The sequence below is a fragment of the Mastomys coucha genome, chromosome X, assembly GCF_008632895.1.
Source record: "Mastomys coucha isolate ucsf_1 chromosome X, UCSF_Mcou_1, whole genome shotgun sequence".
Taxonomy (NCBI): domain Eukaryota; kingdom Metazoa; phylum Chordata; class Mammalia; order Rodentia; family Muridae; genus Mastomys; species Mastomys coucha.
The window spans coordinates 153,096,326-153,111,500 of record NC_045030.1 but is presented as its reverse complement, the minus strand read 5'-3'; the positions used below and the strand labels follow the sequence as shown (position 1 = coordinate 153,111,500).

General features: G+C 41.0%; 1 protein-coding gene across 1 annotated transcript in view; it reads right to left on the bottom strand.

Annotated features, from left to right (window-relative positions):
* Window positions 1-15,175, bottom strand: part of Sh3kbp1 (SH3 domain containing kinase binding protein 1) — a 359,863-nt gene that overhangs the window by 185,490 nt on the left and 159,198 nt on the right. Inside the window, 1 exon segment of the mRNA XM_031370222.1 lies at window positions 1,651-1,754. Within this exon segment, the coding sequence (XP_031226082.1) occupies window positions 1,651-1,754 (104 nt within the window).

The window sequence follows — 15,175 nt, the reverse complement described above, 5'->3', positions numbered from 1 at the left end:
TTTCCAGGTTCTGGCTATTATAAATAAGGCTGCTATGAACATGGTGGAGCGTGTGTCCTTATTACATGGAACCTGACTTCTGCTGGAAGACCTGTTAGTACTACCCCACCCATAGCTCACTTCTAGGCCCCCTCAATTTCCACCCTGTTTTCTATAAACCATGAGTACCTGTAATGTCAACTGATATCCAGAAAACACATCCAAGTGGCACTTTAATTCTTTCTATATAAAGAGGCAAATGCTGAACCAGAATGATGAGGTTCTAACTATCCAACACACAAGACCCCCAATGCATGAGGGAGCAGAGTACAAGCAGCTCACCCAGTGTCTCTAGAAACATTCTACCAGTAAGGCTAGTTTGGGGTAGATAGGAGCAAACATTCAGGGGAAAGTGGCATGGGAAACTGAGAGTGTTGCTAGTCAATAGAGCAGGCTTTTCCCCTTAGCCCTGTCTCTGCTACCTCTTGAGGGTCTTGGCTCATCTACACCATAAAGTGATCAGCATGATTAAGTGCCTTAATATGTGAAAATTTTCCTTCCTTGTAGAGCTTGGAGTGAGGTCTTGGGTTCCACAGCAGAATAACAACAAAGGGACTGCAGGGAGGTCTGAGTGAATGTGTGTTGTTGCATGAACATGGGCATGTTGAAAACTCCAATAGCTCAAACCATGGAAGTGGCAAAATCTTCCTCTATGAGCTGAGACTCATAGAAATGACAATATCATCCCCTGGTCAGAGTACAAATGTTGACAGTGGGTACAGAAATGACCACTGTAGTTGTCTTCCCCCTTGTCCATGCCACAGCCTAAAGACTGGTCCTCTACAGAGACTGCACCTATTGAGATTTGCTTAACCTGTCTTCTTTCTTGCTCAGCTGTATGAAATAACTCTGCTTCCTTCTTTATCTGTATGTAATAATCCTGCTTCCTTCTTTATCTTCAATGTTATGACCCTGCTCCTTGTTCAGCTGTGTGCAATAACCCAAATTCCCTGGTCAACTGTGTAGAACAAATGCACTGAGTTTTGTTTTGCTTTGCTTTTTTTTTTTTTTTAGGGGTGGGGTGCAGCTTCTCCATAGAGTCTAGTCTATTCAATCCAAGGTTATATTGTGAGTTTTTGTGTATGCCATTTCTTCATCCCCTTGCCACCCCTAGTCAGGGTTCTAGCATCCAAGCCAAGCAAGAACATGACAAAGAAAAGCCCTTATCATACTTGTCACAATAAATGCCACATGCCACTTTCATTCTCTCTAAACTCCATATTCTCCACAATGAAAGCTGAATCCCTACTGTACAGATGGAGTCCTGCTATTCTGATCACTCAGAGTCCATCATTAACTAGACAGGGAAGCTGATGACACAACACTGTAATTTCAAAGGTACTGTGTGTGTTATGGCACAAAGACAATGGCTTCAGATGGCCACACATCTGACCTTCCCCCCCCACACACCTGGCCTAAACGAATTCCTCTAAAGGAACCACTTTCCCTAGGAGACTCAATTAAATGATCTTTAGAGTCTCTCTGAATTTGACTTTCCATGGCTAAGGCCAATGGGCTTGTGCACATGTAGCAAGGGCTCTTCATGGCTGGGTATACAGGTGGGTCTGATAGCCACATGAGGCAACCGTGTCAACTCAGCTACTTGCTTACCTCTCCTACAACCTCTATGATGTCCCCGACTTTCAGCTCAAGCTCATCGTCATTCTGGGGCAGGTAGCTGAATGCCACCTGGCATCGGCGTCTCCGTCGTTCTCCTGAATGGAAAAAGTAAGATATTTAGATACAGTTCTCCCACATCCCATACTAAGGTTTTAAAGAGAGGCTTCCTAGGCATGCAGGCAAAGTAAGCTGATTTGTCTCAAATATGCTTTCCAGGGCATAGCTAGAGGCACGGCAGCCCTGGTCTCTTGGAGAGGCATTAGAAAGCAGAGCAATGCTTCTTGGTGTTTTAAAAAGCTGCTGGGTCAGAAACCCATGGACATGAGAAACTGATCCATTGGCACAGAAGGCAGAACCCCCACCCTGGAGCACTGGAGCACAGTGTTGCCTTAAATGCACTTCCATAGATGGCACTTTCTATTGGCTGCTGTTGGTTTGTACTGAAAGCTGATGTGATGTGCTAAAGAAACGAGGATGGTCTACTTCTGATGCTAGCAAGGCAAAGAGCACTTCCCCCATCAAGTGTGCAAAGCAAATGAGAAAGTGGCCTGGCCTTTCTCTTACTAATCATCACCCTTTCAACACAGTGGACCTCAAGCCTGATAACCCAAAGCCAATTGGATTTCTGCTATTCTTGGTATAGTTTCAAAAGTCCCACAGGGTTCAACACAGCCATTTGTGTCCCAGGGGATGCATTCACAAGATGCCTGGCTGCGTCCACAGAAACAACCCAGGCAAGTCAAGGTTAAAAGTCGGAGCCATACTTCACTTAGAGGACACTGACTGTTACACAATGCCATTTATACAATGGGCCACACCAGGGGGGCCTCTGACTTGGAGCTGGTACAAATACAGACACTACCATCTAACAGACATTCATATTGCCTATGAGCATTGTGGGAGCAAAAACCATGCATGTGTGATGACGTGCAATAGTGGTGGTGGAAACCAGGGAGTAGTGTACGAGGGCTATGACCTGAGATGGGCATTGCTCAGAGGTTTGTTGCTCACAACTGAACATCTCACACCATTTCTTCACTCCACTACACAGCCTAAAAAATCAACAGGATCAACAACTTCAAAGAAGTACATTTAGAAAGGCCAATATTATTTCTGGGTGTTGCCTCTGGAGACTCTTATTCTTTTCTAAGCTTTTCCCTGTAAAAGGAAGTCCCTGTCGGGATGATTACAGGGCACATTAGACCTACCCCCTCACCCCCTAATGACATCACACAAAGAGGAAAGTGTTGGAACTACATCTATGGCCTTCCTGATCAATATTTTTCAAAAGCCAGTGGCCTAGTTTTCGCTTTCATTTTTCTCTGTCTGTACCACCTCCCTAAGGAAGAACAGGGTGGAACACAAAGAAGAGGGCAGAAGTTCAGAATCAATATCTCATCTAATCACATCTTCAGCTACTACATTAATGATCTCCACCTTTTTGCACAAAGTCACAAGCTACTGAATCTTGAGAAGAACAAACTCAGAGCTCACAGGCACATCCTAGGCTAGCAATGTGTCCTGTTAGCTAACTGAGTCGTGTAGCTTTGTAAGAAGAACCTGGCTCTGCATGGGACAGAGGACCTAATCATATTGCCTCTCCAAAGGACAAAGCTAGAGGACTGGTATTCCAGTGCAATGCATACTGTCAAAAAGCTAGCTATGATGGGACACATCTGCAATTCCATTGATCAGAGGGCTGAGGCAGGAGGATTCTAAATTTCAGGCCAGTGTAGGCTATTCAATATGATCCTATTTCAAAAACAAAAATGAAAAACTACCACTATTACTCTATAGCTTCCAACAATATAGAAGACAAACCAGGTACTAGACACTAAATGACACACAGTTCTCATTCTAGCAAAGAAAATCCAGGTGACAGGTCAATCATAATGCCTCCCCTAGTTCCCCATATACATCACTTGAGATAAAGTTTTAGGAAGTTGTAAGTTTCCCTTTTCTAGGGTTTGTTTTCATATAGTTTATTTAATTTCAGGGGATGGGAGAACTATACATGCACTGCAGAGTGCACGTGGAGGTCAGAAAACAACCTGGGGAAGCCACTTACTTGTTTTACCATGTAGATCCTAGGTGCCGAGCTTAAGTCATGAGCTTAGTGGCAGGTGCCTCTATGCACTGAGCCATCGAATCAGGCCACCATTATCAATTTTTATGTTGAAATTAATTCTGAAAATACGACTCTAAACATGGAATGAAATAACAAATATCTGAAAACTGACACAATCACAGAAGGCACCAAATCTAGACCAAGGTGAAATAACACCAAAAGGCCCAGAGGGTTCTAACTAAAGCCATAAAATGTAGATATAATTGTTAAAGGAAGTGTGGGGGGATCAGTTACATGTAAAATGAAGTAGTCAAGTGGAATACTAGAGACAGAAAGGCTTAAGCAGGGAGGGAGGGAGGAGTAGGAGGGAAATCAGAGGATGAGGGGGGAGCTAACCCAAATGAAGATGGTATCATAGGTATTCTTAACCCAACTTTATAAATGAGTGGAAGGATAATAAAATACATGGGAAATAAGAGAAGACGGGGAAATAAGAGATACCAAGGGTTAAAGGGTTAATTGGGGATGGGGAGGAGGGAAAGGAGAGAATGGCAGGATTGGGTGGTTTAATCAAAACTAAGAATCTATAAAAAGCCTTATGGAAACTCATTAGTTAATGAATAAGTTTCAAAGTATAACATTTTTGAAAAGAATTGCCCTGCATGGGTAGATAATGTAACTGCCAGAAGACATAGATTATGAAATGAAAATCACAGTAGAAGACCCAACATCTTCTGGCCTTCTCAAACACCTGCATGCACCCCAATGCACGTGTGCATGTACACACACACACACACACACACACACACACAGCCACACAAATAAATATTTTTGAAAATTTAAAACATAGCACCTAGCTTAATACTGTACAAACAGCAAAGGCCAAGGTGATATATTCTTAGGGAATAGATTTTTCCAACAGATTCAGGACCTGGGACATACTCATCTGACCTCACCTCATCTAAATCTGTGCATTGGAGACCATAAAAGTTTACATAGAACCAAAGAGATGATACATTCACTAATTTCTCTCTGTCAGGTTAGCCAATATTTCTTAAATGGTTCCGAGATTACTTAACCGTTGCCATAAAAATCTTATAATGTACACTGTCAACATACTAAGAAAAGCCCTAGAGGACAAAAAGAAAGATTCAGAGGCAGCTGGTGCTAAAGGTGACCTAACTTGAACCCATGCAGAAAGTCTTATTTTCTCTATAAGAGGCTGACTCAAGACCATCTCTTCCTTTGAGAAATTTCTTCAGTTCGTTGAGCCAGGGTCTCCTGAAGTAGTCCAAACTAGCCTCAACTCTATGACCCTCCAGGCTTTGCTTTCCAAGTGCTGGGATTACAGGCACGGGCCAACACATCTCCTGATGCCCATATCACTGTATCTCAGCCACATGAGTTATAAATAAAAGGGTTGGGATGAACAACCACTTTGCAAAGGAGGAAAAGATCAGTGATTTACTCAGAACCGCTAAGCTAGTAAGTGGCAGTATTTTCCTTGGCTTTCATTCAGAGGTCTCTCTCTAGTCCCAGATGAAGCGAATCAATTCCCTAGTCTCAAATTCTCTGCAATCTGTACTCACTGCTTCCTGTGACACGGTGACACTACACCAACTCTTCACTCTGACTTTCATTAAAAAGTTCCCAAACTGTAGGCCTTTTGTTTCTCTGGACCTCAGTTCTGCACACCATAGACCTAAACTTGAGTGTTGGCTTTACAACCCAGTTTGGGTATGAGGAGGAACACAAACTGCATTCACCTAAGATAACATAAGAAGTTTCAGGGTGTCTCTTACCACTTTTTCTTGATCTACTATTTCACTGACATTTACTAGTGAATCATGGCCTTCCTTGAAATGTCAGTATAATGATATCACTTCCTTTTGAGGGTTTTTTTTTTCCTGAAGATTGGAAACAAACATGACTTGCTCACACCTGGGATTTGGAATCTCTTATTTTCAACCACTATCTTCCTACTCAGACCAACTTGTGACACACATAATAAGCATAGCCAACAATATACATCTATGTTAGACAAACTAGAAAGTGGGGCATCTGTGTTTTTCCTTCTTCATGGCAACACCACCACCACTGTTTAGGTCACTTCTGTGTTTCCAAGGCAAGGCCACTTTAACTTCTCATGCATAACTGAAAGAAGGAAAGGACTTAAGGCACATGCAAGTATGTATGCACACATTGCTTACCCAAAAGTAAAAATAAAGAAAAGATCACAATGCATATTTGCTACATCTCTACTTAATATCCTGATAGCATGGTAGCCCTAAAATACACATGCATAAATATGTGCCCAAATGCAAGAACATGGGTACAGACATATAGCAAAGCAGGCTCAACCTCAAGTTTCTCACTAGAACTAACCTAACAAACTTGGTTAATAAAATAACACCAGCTAACATATGTTGAGCACTTATACTCAATGCTTAAGACTATTAGGTACATTACCTGTATTGTGCCATTTCGTTTCTAGATTGATCTCTAGGTAGATTACTGGCTCTCTTTTTATAAACAATGAATTTGAGGAAGACGTAGCAATCAATTATTTTACCAGAGGCTTTATAGCTTATAAATAGAAGGCTTTGTATTCAAACCTGGTGACATCATTCTAAAGATGCTGCTGCCCGTCCAGCTGGCTCTTCTTAAAATAAATCTCAGCTCTATGTTGAAGCTTCAGAAAGAATCATGTATAGGGGTCAGAGAAATGGTCCAGTGGGTAAAAGTATTTTGATCCTTAGAATCCACATAAAGGTAGAAGGGGAAACTGACTCTACAAAGCTACACATACCCCTACACACCCCCACATATACACTACATACTCCAAAATAATTAATAATAATAATAACTGTATGAACTAGCATAGTACATGGCTAAGAGTTAAAACCAGAAAGTGAAAAGACCCAAATCACAAAACTTTTCAGCAGGGACTAGGAACTGGCCTATAGGACCCCCACATAAAAGAAATGCACCAGTTATATCGGGAGACATTACAGTATATTCTAAGATTGAAGTTGCTGAAATTAGAAACCATACCATGACTCCAGTCCCAGAATGAGGCACACGTTGATGTCTTAGACCCTTCATCCTACAGTCTTGTGGCATGTGAAAGTTTCACTAGACCAAATCTATTCACTGGCCACAAAAATATAACAAGTAACATCATGAGCAGAAAATCTTTGGGTCAACTGATAATATCTGACACTCACAAAATCTACTTTTTGAGAGTTCACATCTTTCCCAACAGCAGGAAACTATAAAGGCTTAAATTATTTGCTATTTGGGTACTGAGGATATAGTTCTGTTATTAGTGTGCTTGCTTCGCATGCAAACAGCCTTGGTGTGATACATTAACACATGCCTGTAAGAGAAAGAGAGAGAGACAGAGACAGAGACACAGAGACATACACAGAGAGACACAGAGACAGAGAGAGACAGAGAGACAGAGACAGAAAGGGACAGAAAGACACAGAGAGCTACTTAGTAACCAAATTATAAAAGAGAAAGTACTGCTAAAGTAAAGTCAAAGAGGAAAATTAGAAGTCCCCAGTTTCCCATTTCCAGGTTTACTTCAGGCATTTTTCCTAGATTTTTCCAGGAACCATATGTACCAGGATCTTAACGTACAGGGCAGACCTATTGAACATAAGTTCGGTGGTAGGGTCAGAAACTTGCTGTTTCTCCACATGATAATGCTCACAAAAATCTAAACCGGAGGTAATGACTCAGTAGCACAAATTATAGATAATAGAAAAACACCTCACAGGAACAGACAATCACTCCTTGGAGGATGTGAACCCATTGATTCTCAGCCCTGGCTACACACTACCATCTCTCTGGGACCTTTCAGGAAACTACTGATGCCTTCCTAAATGGCAGTCCCTGAGGAACTAGATCTCCACAGAAAATGTTTTCATTCAGTGCTGGAAAAAAGAAAATACCAGATGCATCAAAATTGATGAAAGACCACAAGCATAAGCTTTGTAGGCCTTCCCGTGGCACCCAAGGGACCAGGAGATCATGTACTGAGGAGTGTATTACAATTTGTCTGACTTGTTCCAACAGGTAGCACGCTACATAGACAGGTAGATACGACTAGAGAGTTAAGGAGTGAGAAGCAAAAGCTCTTTCTGTAACAAAAGAATATTGACTAATAACATAAAGCAATGTAAACACACATGATTTCCATTTTGTAGATATCAGGGAAACTTGATTCTGAGAAGAATCAATGTCTCCTGAAGAAACTGGGTGACTGGGTTACTTACAGAGCATCCAGGTACCTCCCTCAAATTACCTTTAATTACAAAACAAAAAACAAAAAACAAAAAACCCCAAACAACAACAACAACAACAACAACAAAAAAACCCAACAGGTCCGCTTGATTGCTTCACCAATCAAGAAGTAAGCTGACATGACTCCTGACCAGCTGCAACTACTGAACACTGTGCATAAACATTGGCTACAATCTAGCCATCAGGAAACCAAAGTAAGGAACTACAGTTGGACAAAAACTGTTCTATTTTTTTTCCTTTTATTAAAGTCTGTCACAAAATATTTCTGACAGGTAAGAAACTACTCTCAAAACACAAAATAAAAAACAAATCTGATTTCCCACAAATGGGATTCCTGTATGTACAAATCTCTCTCTTTCTCTAAGTGTTTGTGAGAGAGATAGAGAGAACACGTGTATATATGTGATATGCAAATTTTGTGCTTTTTCTTTGGCTCTTTTTCTTGTTTGGTGTTGTGCTCTATTCCAATTTGTTTGTTTTTGTTTTATATTATTATTATTATCCCTTAGATACTTGTTTGTTTTCTCATGAGAGACCGAAAGAGTGAGGATACAGATGAGAAGAGAGATGGGGAAGAACTGGGAGTAGTAGAGGGAAAACCAATATCAGAATATATGATGTGAGGGGTAAAAGTCCATTTTAAAAGAAAACAGAACAAAGACTAAAAAAAACCCAGGGTATCCCATAAATATACATAAACATTATATGTAAACTTTTAAAAGACATGATATATGCGTGGTCTATAATTTGGTTCTTGATGCTTTTAAAGATTAGCATTATGGGGAATACTGGGGAAAACTGAGTCTGGGTTAATTCTAAATAATTATTTTAGATTAATGTTACTTTTTCTGAACATGTTAATTCTATTACAGTTATACAGCACAATGCCTTTGATTTTTCACAAATATATGCTGAAGTATTTAGGGACAGTGACCTGATGTTTGTAACTTACTTATTTAAGAAAAAGAAAAAGAGGGTAACAACTGGATTATCTAGGTGAGTATATCAATGTTGTTAGCTTTTTTGTGATTTGAAGTTTGTATGAACAAATTTTTGAGGGGAAAAAAGAGAAAAATATCAAATGTTGGGACCCCACCTCCTGCAATTCAGATACCAGTTGTTTAAAATGTAGTCTGGGCATCTGAATTTTTGGATGCTCTCTGGGTGACACTAACATGCAGCCAATGTGGACATACATCTAAACAGATGTATTGTTCAAAGAATATCAAGTCAAATGGGACTTTTCTGTTATTACTATGTTACTGTGGTGCTATGTTGAGCATCTTCTCCAACAAGGAAGAGAAGTCATATGACTAAATACCTGACAGTACTATCCTAACATATAACCCAGGTGAACCCTACCATGGTGGATTTATTTCACAGGCCTTTGGTACAGTTAAACTAAGGAGTTCTAAGTTCTGAAGATGTACTCCTGGGAACAAGAGTGTAGTGGCTATTCCTGGTTGTCAACTTGACTATATCTGAAATGAACTACAATCCAGAATTAGAAGGCTCACATGGCCCTACTCTGGAGGCTGAGAGATACAAGTTTCCGACCTGAATCTTGGCATGGAGATCTTGAGGTATAGTGGCTATGATTCCCAGAGGATTAAGATAGATCTATGAGTTTAAGATCATCTGGGATTAAAGGTGTGGTAGCACACACCTTTAATCTGGGCCACACCTTTTACTGGAGACCTATATAAGGACACTGGAAGAAGGAAGGCTCTCTCTGCTTCATCTGCTTGCCTTGTGGGACTGAGCAACTGCTGGATCCTCGGACTTCCATTCACAGCTGCTGCCGACCATTGTTGGGAGTTGAACTACAGACTGTAAGTCATCAATAAATTCCTTTAGTACATAGAGACTACCATAAGTTCTGTGACTCTAGAGAACTCTGACTAATACAAAGAGGATGAAGAAAAATTATTTGGCATGAAGCATTATCAGATACTAGCTGATAATCTGAGAAGTGGGGGTTCCAATAACTCCCCAAGTTAATGAGCAGCATGTAGGCTTCTTGAAGAAGCTGCCCTTAAAGTGGGAGCTTCTATATAAGAAGGCAGACTTCTTATCACAGGGTGGAAAAGCAATATAAACTAAACATGGCACTTTGGGCATCAAGTGACTATGAAAGGGAAAAGGTGTGGACTCTGCATCATGCTCTCTATTAGAAATACTGCCACTTATCAGATTGTTTGAATGTGGTGTATCCCAGAGTAAGAGAAGGGCACTTTAGAAGGCAAGCAGACTCCAGAACAAAAGAGACTACCTAGGTCTTTCTTTGTAAAGCCCTCTGGGCTGCAACTGGACTGTTGCGAAGGAACTATGGAGTGTGTAATCAGCACTGCCAGTACCTTGTAGTCCCCAGAGATGAGCCTGCTTTGTTTTCTAAGGGGTATAAACAGTCAACAGCTTTGTGTGGCAGAAACCAGGAAATCCATTTGCATGCTACTTCAAAGACAATGGCTGTGAAGAAAACAGTGAAAGCTATACTAGCCCTCACTTTGTCCCAAGAGAAAAATGTAAAAGCCATGGGGATTCATCTCTTATGGCCTTTGAGCTTTAGAAGGTAATAATGGAGACAGACAGAGCCAATCATTATATAAGGAAAACCAACTTCACCGAGCTGGTTATGAAGGAAATGAGTACGTAACATCTAAGTGATGTATTCCCCCTCAAGGCCTAAGTGCCCTCCCTCAATTCCTCATACCAATCCAATGAAGTTCTAGGTGTTGACCGCACCTTTGGGGACAAGCAGTGAAAGACTATTTAACTTATCTAAGGCATGTGAATTAGGTATTAATCCAAGATACACTTAAGAAGGAAGAATAAGACAGATTCTTGGTGGGGCACTCTTGGTGTCAAGTATAAGGATTTCATTTTTGGACCATGAGAATTTAGAGAAAAATCCCTGGATAGGGAAGCATGTTATACGAGGTGATAAGGAAAACAATTCAGAAGAAGGTAGCTAGTATCAGAGATGTGGGAAATGCTTTGAAGAGATAGCCCTAAATCATTTGAATGGCCCAAGAGAAGGGAAGTACAGACTTAAAGCATTAAGATATAGTGGAAGAAATACTATACCAGGTAAGAAAGGCTAATACAATCAAGAATTTAGATATCCATAGTACCATCATCAGTTGATGAAATTTGCTGCCTCCTTTGGAGCCAATGACCCCCATCTTACTTATCCTTGATGCCCAGCATATAGTCCAGAGTGTATGTGACAAATGACCAATCAACTAATGAATACTTACAATGCATATTACCTATGGGTCATAGTTTTGTGAAGGCAAATTCCCAGACAGACTAAGAAGCACTATAAGGACAGGAATGGTGGAGAAAAGGAGAGATAATGCTTCATTGTGGTGCTAAACAGGGAACCTACTATATGTCTGAGTAAAACACAATGGCCTCGCTGAACACAGCAGCACATACCTCCAATCCTAGCAGTCTGGAGACAGAGACGGGGCTGCTGCAAGCTAAAGGTCAGCTTCGTCTACATTGTTACTTCTAAGCCAGCCAGGGCTGCTTAGTAACATCCTCTTTAAAAAGAAAAGGAAAAAATTTAAGTGGCATCTTGAATTGTTGACACTATGGGGGTGGAAACAGGGCAGACATTGGAGTGTTGGTATTGTGTGAGAGGTCACTCATTCTCCACCAGCATGTAGCACAAAGCCTCCGCAAACTTATATAATAATCTATTTCTGTTTTCTCTTACAAATTTACAGTCCACTTACAATTATTCATAATAAACAGTAGAACAGAGATTTCTATCAACAAGAAATCACACATAGGTCCTCCAAAAGACAGAAAATATTTATTTTAGATAGCCAGAACATACATTTAAGAAGGTTTGGGGCAGCAACGTTTCTAATAGCTCAGAGATATACATGTAAAGCATCCTAAATGTCCACTAGGAGGGGAGGGCCTGAATAAATCATGACATATTTAGTAATTAAATACAAAGCATTCCATGAATAATGATGTGAAAATGTGTCCATTACTATCAAAAGACCAAATATCATATGGATACATATTATCTTACTTAGCCTGATCACCCAGGTTCACATGGAATATGAACTCAACAAATGTATATTGTCAGATAAATTAATCCATTCAGTCATCAATCTGTGAGGACCTAATACAATCCCATGAGTGAAAGAATACATATAAAAGACCCACAGACAAACAGTGGTTGAAGCTTGGGGACTCTTATAGAATAGGAGGAAGGATTGTGGCCCCAAAGAGGTTAGAAACTCCACAGGAAGACCAACAGAGTCAAGTAATCTAGACCCTTGGGGGCTCCCAGAGACTGAACCAATAACCAAAGAACATGCACGGGCTGGATCCAGGCCCCCTGCACATATGTAGCAGATGTGTAGCTTGGTCTTCATGTGGGTCCTGAACAACTGAAGTGGGGGCTATATCAAGAGCTGTTGCCTATGTGTGGGATATGTACTTCTAGTTCAGCTGCCTTGTCTGGCCTCAGTGGGAAAGGATACACCTAGCCTCTCAGAGACTTCATATATCAGGATGGGGGTATGCCCAGGGGTGACCCTACCCACTCAGAGGAGAAGGGGAGAAGGGAAATTCAGGGAGGGGGTGACTGGGGAGGGGGCAGTAAGAGGGATATAAAGTGAATAAATAATGGGAAAAAAGAATGCATATGTATACAGACATGTTTGTGTAAGCAAGTAATAATAATAGTTGGGAGTGGGGCATAAAGATTCATTTAAGTGTGTTTGCATATCAATTTGATTTTACAAAGAACATATAATATGCTGAAATAGGTTTCATTTCAAACAACATCAGTTAGCTGCTAAAATAATTACCTTGTTCTGTGAAGCTCATCTTCATAGATGCTTAACATGCTGAACATGCTTAAATTACATTAATGGCAAGTTCCTATTTCACAAGTAAATAAGTACTAATTGAATCAGACAAAAAGATGCATTTATTTCATGGACTGAATGACAAGGGGGTACTGGCCACCCTATGACAAGAAACCCATTAAGAAAACAGGAGACGTGAGCTCAAAGAGCTCTACATCTATAGCGCATACTAGTCAGTATTCCAATCATACTGATGTTAGTGTCCTAAGGAGGCAACAAGATTCCATTAGGGCCAATCCAAGATTGTTTTCCTTGACCTGATTCCTCTCCATCTACTTGGCCAGGCCCTCCCTGTAGAGGACAGGGGGAATCCCTGCCTATCTTTTGAGCCTGCTTACTCACTCATGTTTTTATAATAACAGAGATGGGAAAGGGGAATGGAGGAGGAGGAGGGGGAGAAAAAGGCGGAAGAGAGAGGAGGAAGAGGAGGTGGAGGAGAGAAGAAAGAGAAGAGGGAAGAGAGAGAAAAGGAGAAAGAAAGAGGGGAGAGAGGGAGGTAGGACAGGGAGAGGGGATAGGGAGAGAGAAGGGAGACAAAGAAGGGGAAGGGAAGGAAGAGAAAGGGAGAGGGAAAGACAGGGAAGAGAGAGAAGGAGTGGGAAAAGAGTGAGAGAAAGAGAAAGAGGAAAGTTGTGGTGATTTAAATAGGAATGGGCCCCCATAGGCATATTTATATGAATGCTTCGCCATCTGGAAGTGGCATTACTTGAGAAGGATTAGGAGGTGTTGCCTTGCTGGAGGAAGTGTGTCACCAGAGGGAGGCCTTTGAGGTTTCAAATGCTCCAGCCAGGCCCAATGTCTCTTCCTGTGCCCTTTGGATCCTGGCGTAGAATTTTCAGCTACTTCTCCAGCACCTTGTCTGCCTGTGTGCTGCCAAGTTGATAACGGACTAAACCTCGGAAACTGTAAGCCAGCCCCAATTAAATACTTTCCCTTAAAAGGTTTGCCATGGTCATAGTGTCTCTTTACAGCAATGAAAATCCTAAGACAGAATGGGAGGCAAAGAGAGGAAGAGAAAAAACTTGAACACAACATGAGGACACTTTTCTGTGTTTCTCGAACCACCTCTGCTTTGTTCTTGCTCCATTGTATTTTCCTTATTTGAAAGCATCAGTTTGTCATCAGTTTGTCTGCACACTTTCCATGACACCTCTTGGCTTTTTTGTGTTCACCTTTTTCAATAAATTTGACTCATTTACCAAACTCCCACATATATCTTATTATGGCTATGATGATTCTACTTCTTCACAAATACCCACTCATAACTCAGTATGTGGGCCCAGGTGCTGTGTATCTAGAAAAAAGAGGAAGAATACAACTCCAGGATCTGGCCCCTCCTCAGCCCTAGAAATTACAGATTGGGATACCCCGTTTAAGAATACCACTGGAAATAGTTTTAAAGTCGGCTGATTAGGCACTGTGGATATAACTTAGTTGGTACAGTGCTTGCCTACCATGCATGAAGCCCTTGGTTCAAGCCCCATCATCACATAAAAATGGGTGTGATAGTACACATCTGTAATCCTAGCACTCAGAATGTGGAAGCAGGAAGATAGGAGTTTAAGGTCTTCTTTCACTATATCTCAAGTTCAAGGCTAGCCTAGGCTACGTGAGACACCATACGCACCTCCTAAAAAACAATTGGCAGAAAAAAACTGAGTTGCCAGAAGAATATAGAAAGGAACTGACGTTCTGCAATTAACAATTTTGCTTGATATGTCCTGGTTTTTGTTTGTTTACATATCTTTTAATGTTTATTTGCTTTTAAGGCAGGGTTTGACACAGTCCAGTCCTTCTGATCTGGAACTTGCTATGCAGTTAAAGGTGATCTTGCACTCCTGATCCTTCTGGCTGTCCATTCTAGGGACTATAGACTACACCATGCTACACTCTGATGTTTAAAAACCACATCTAAGCTAGCAGGGCCAGAGTGAGCGGGGCAGGAGAGGTCCTGAGTTCAATTCCCAGCAGCCACACACATGATAGCTCACGGCCATCTTTACTGCTACAGTGTACTCATACACATAAAATAAATAAATCTTTTGAAAAAACACATCTATAATTCTGGTGTCATGGAGATGGAGAACTTATGAAAAATCTTCCACCTCAATTATCTTATAAAAATGGTATGTAAAAGACTGTGAAAGGCCAATATGAGCTGTCATTTTCCTGCTCATAGATACATAGTTCACACTGGAAGCATCATGGTCATGTCAAACACACCTGCAACTCAAAAGAC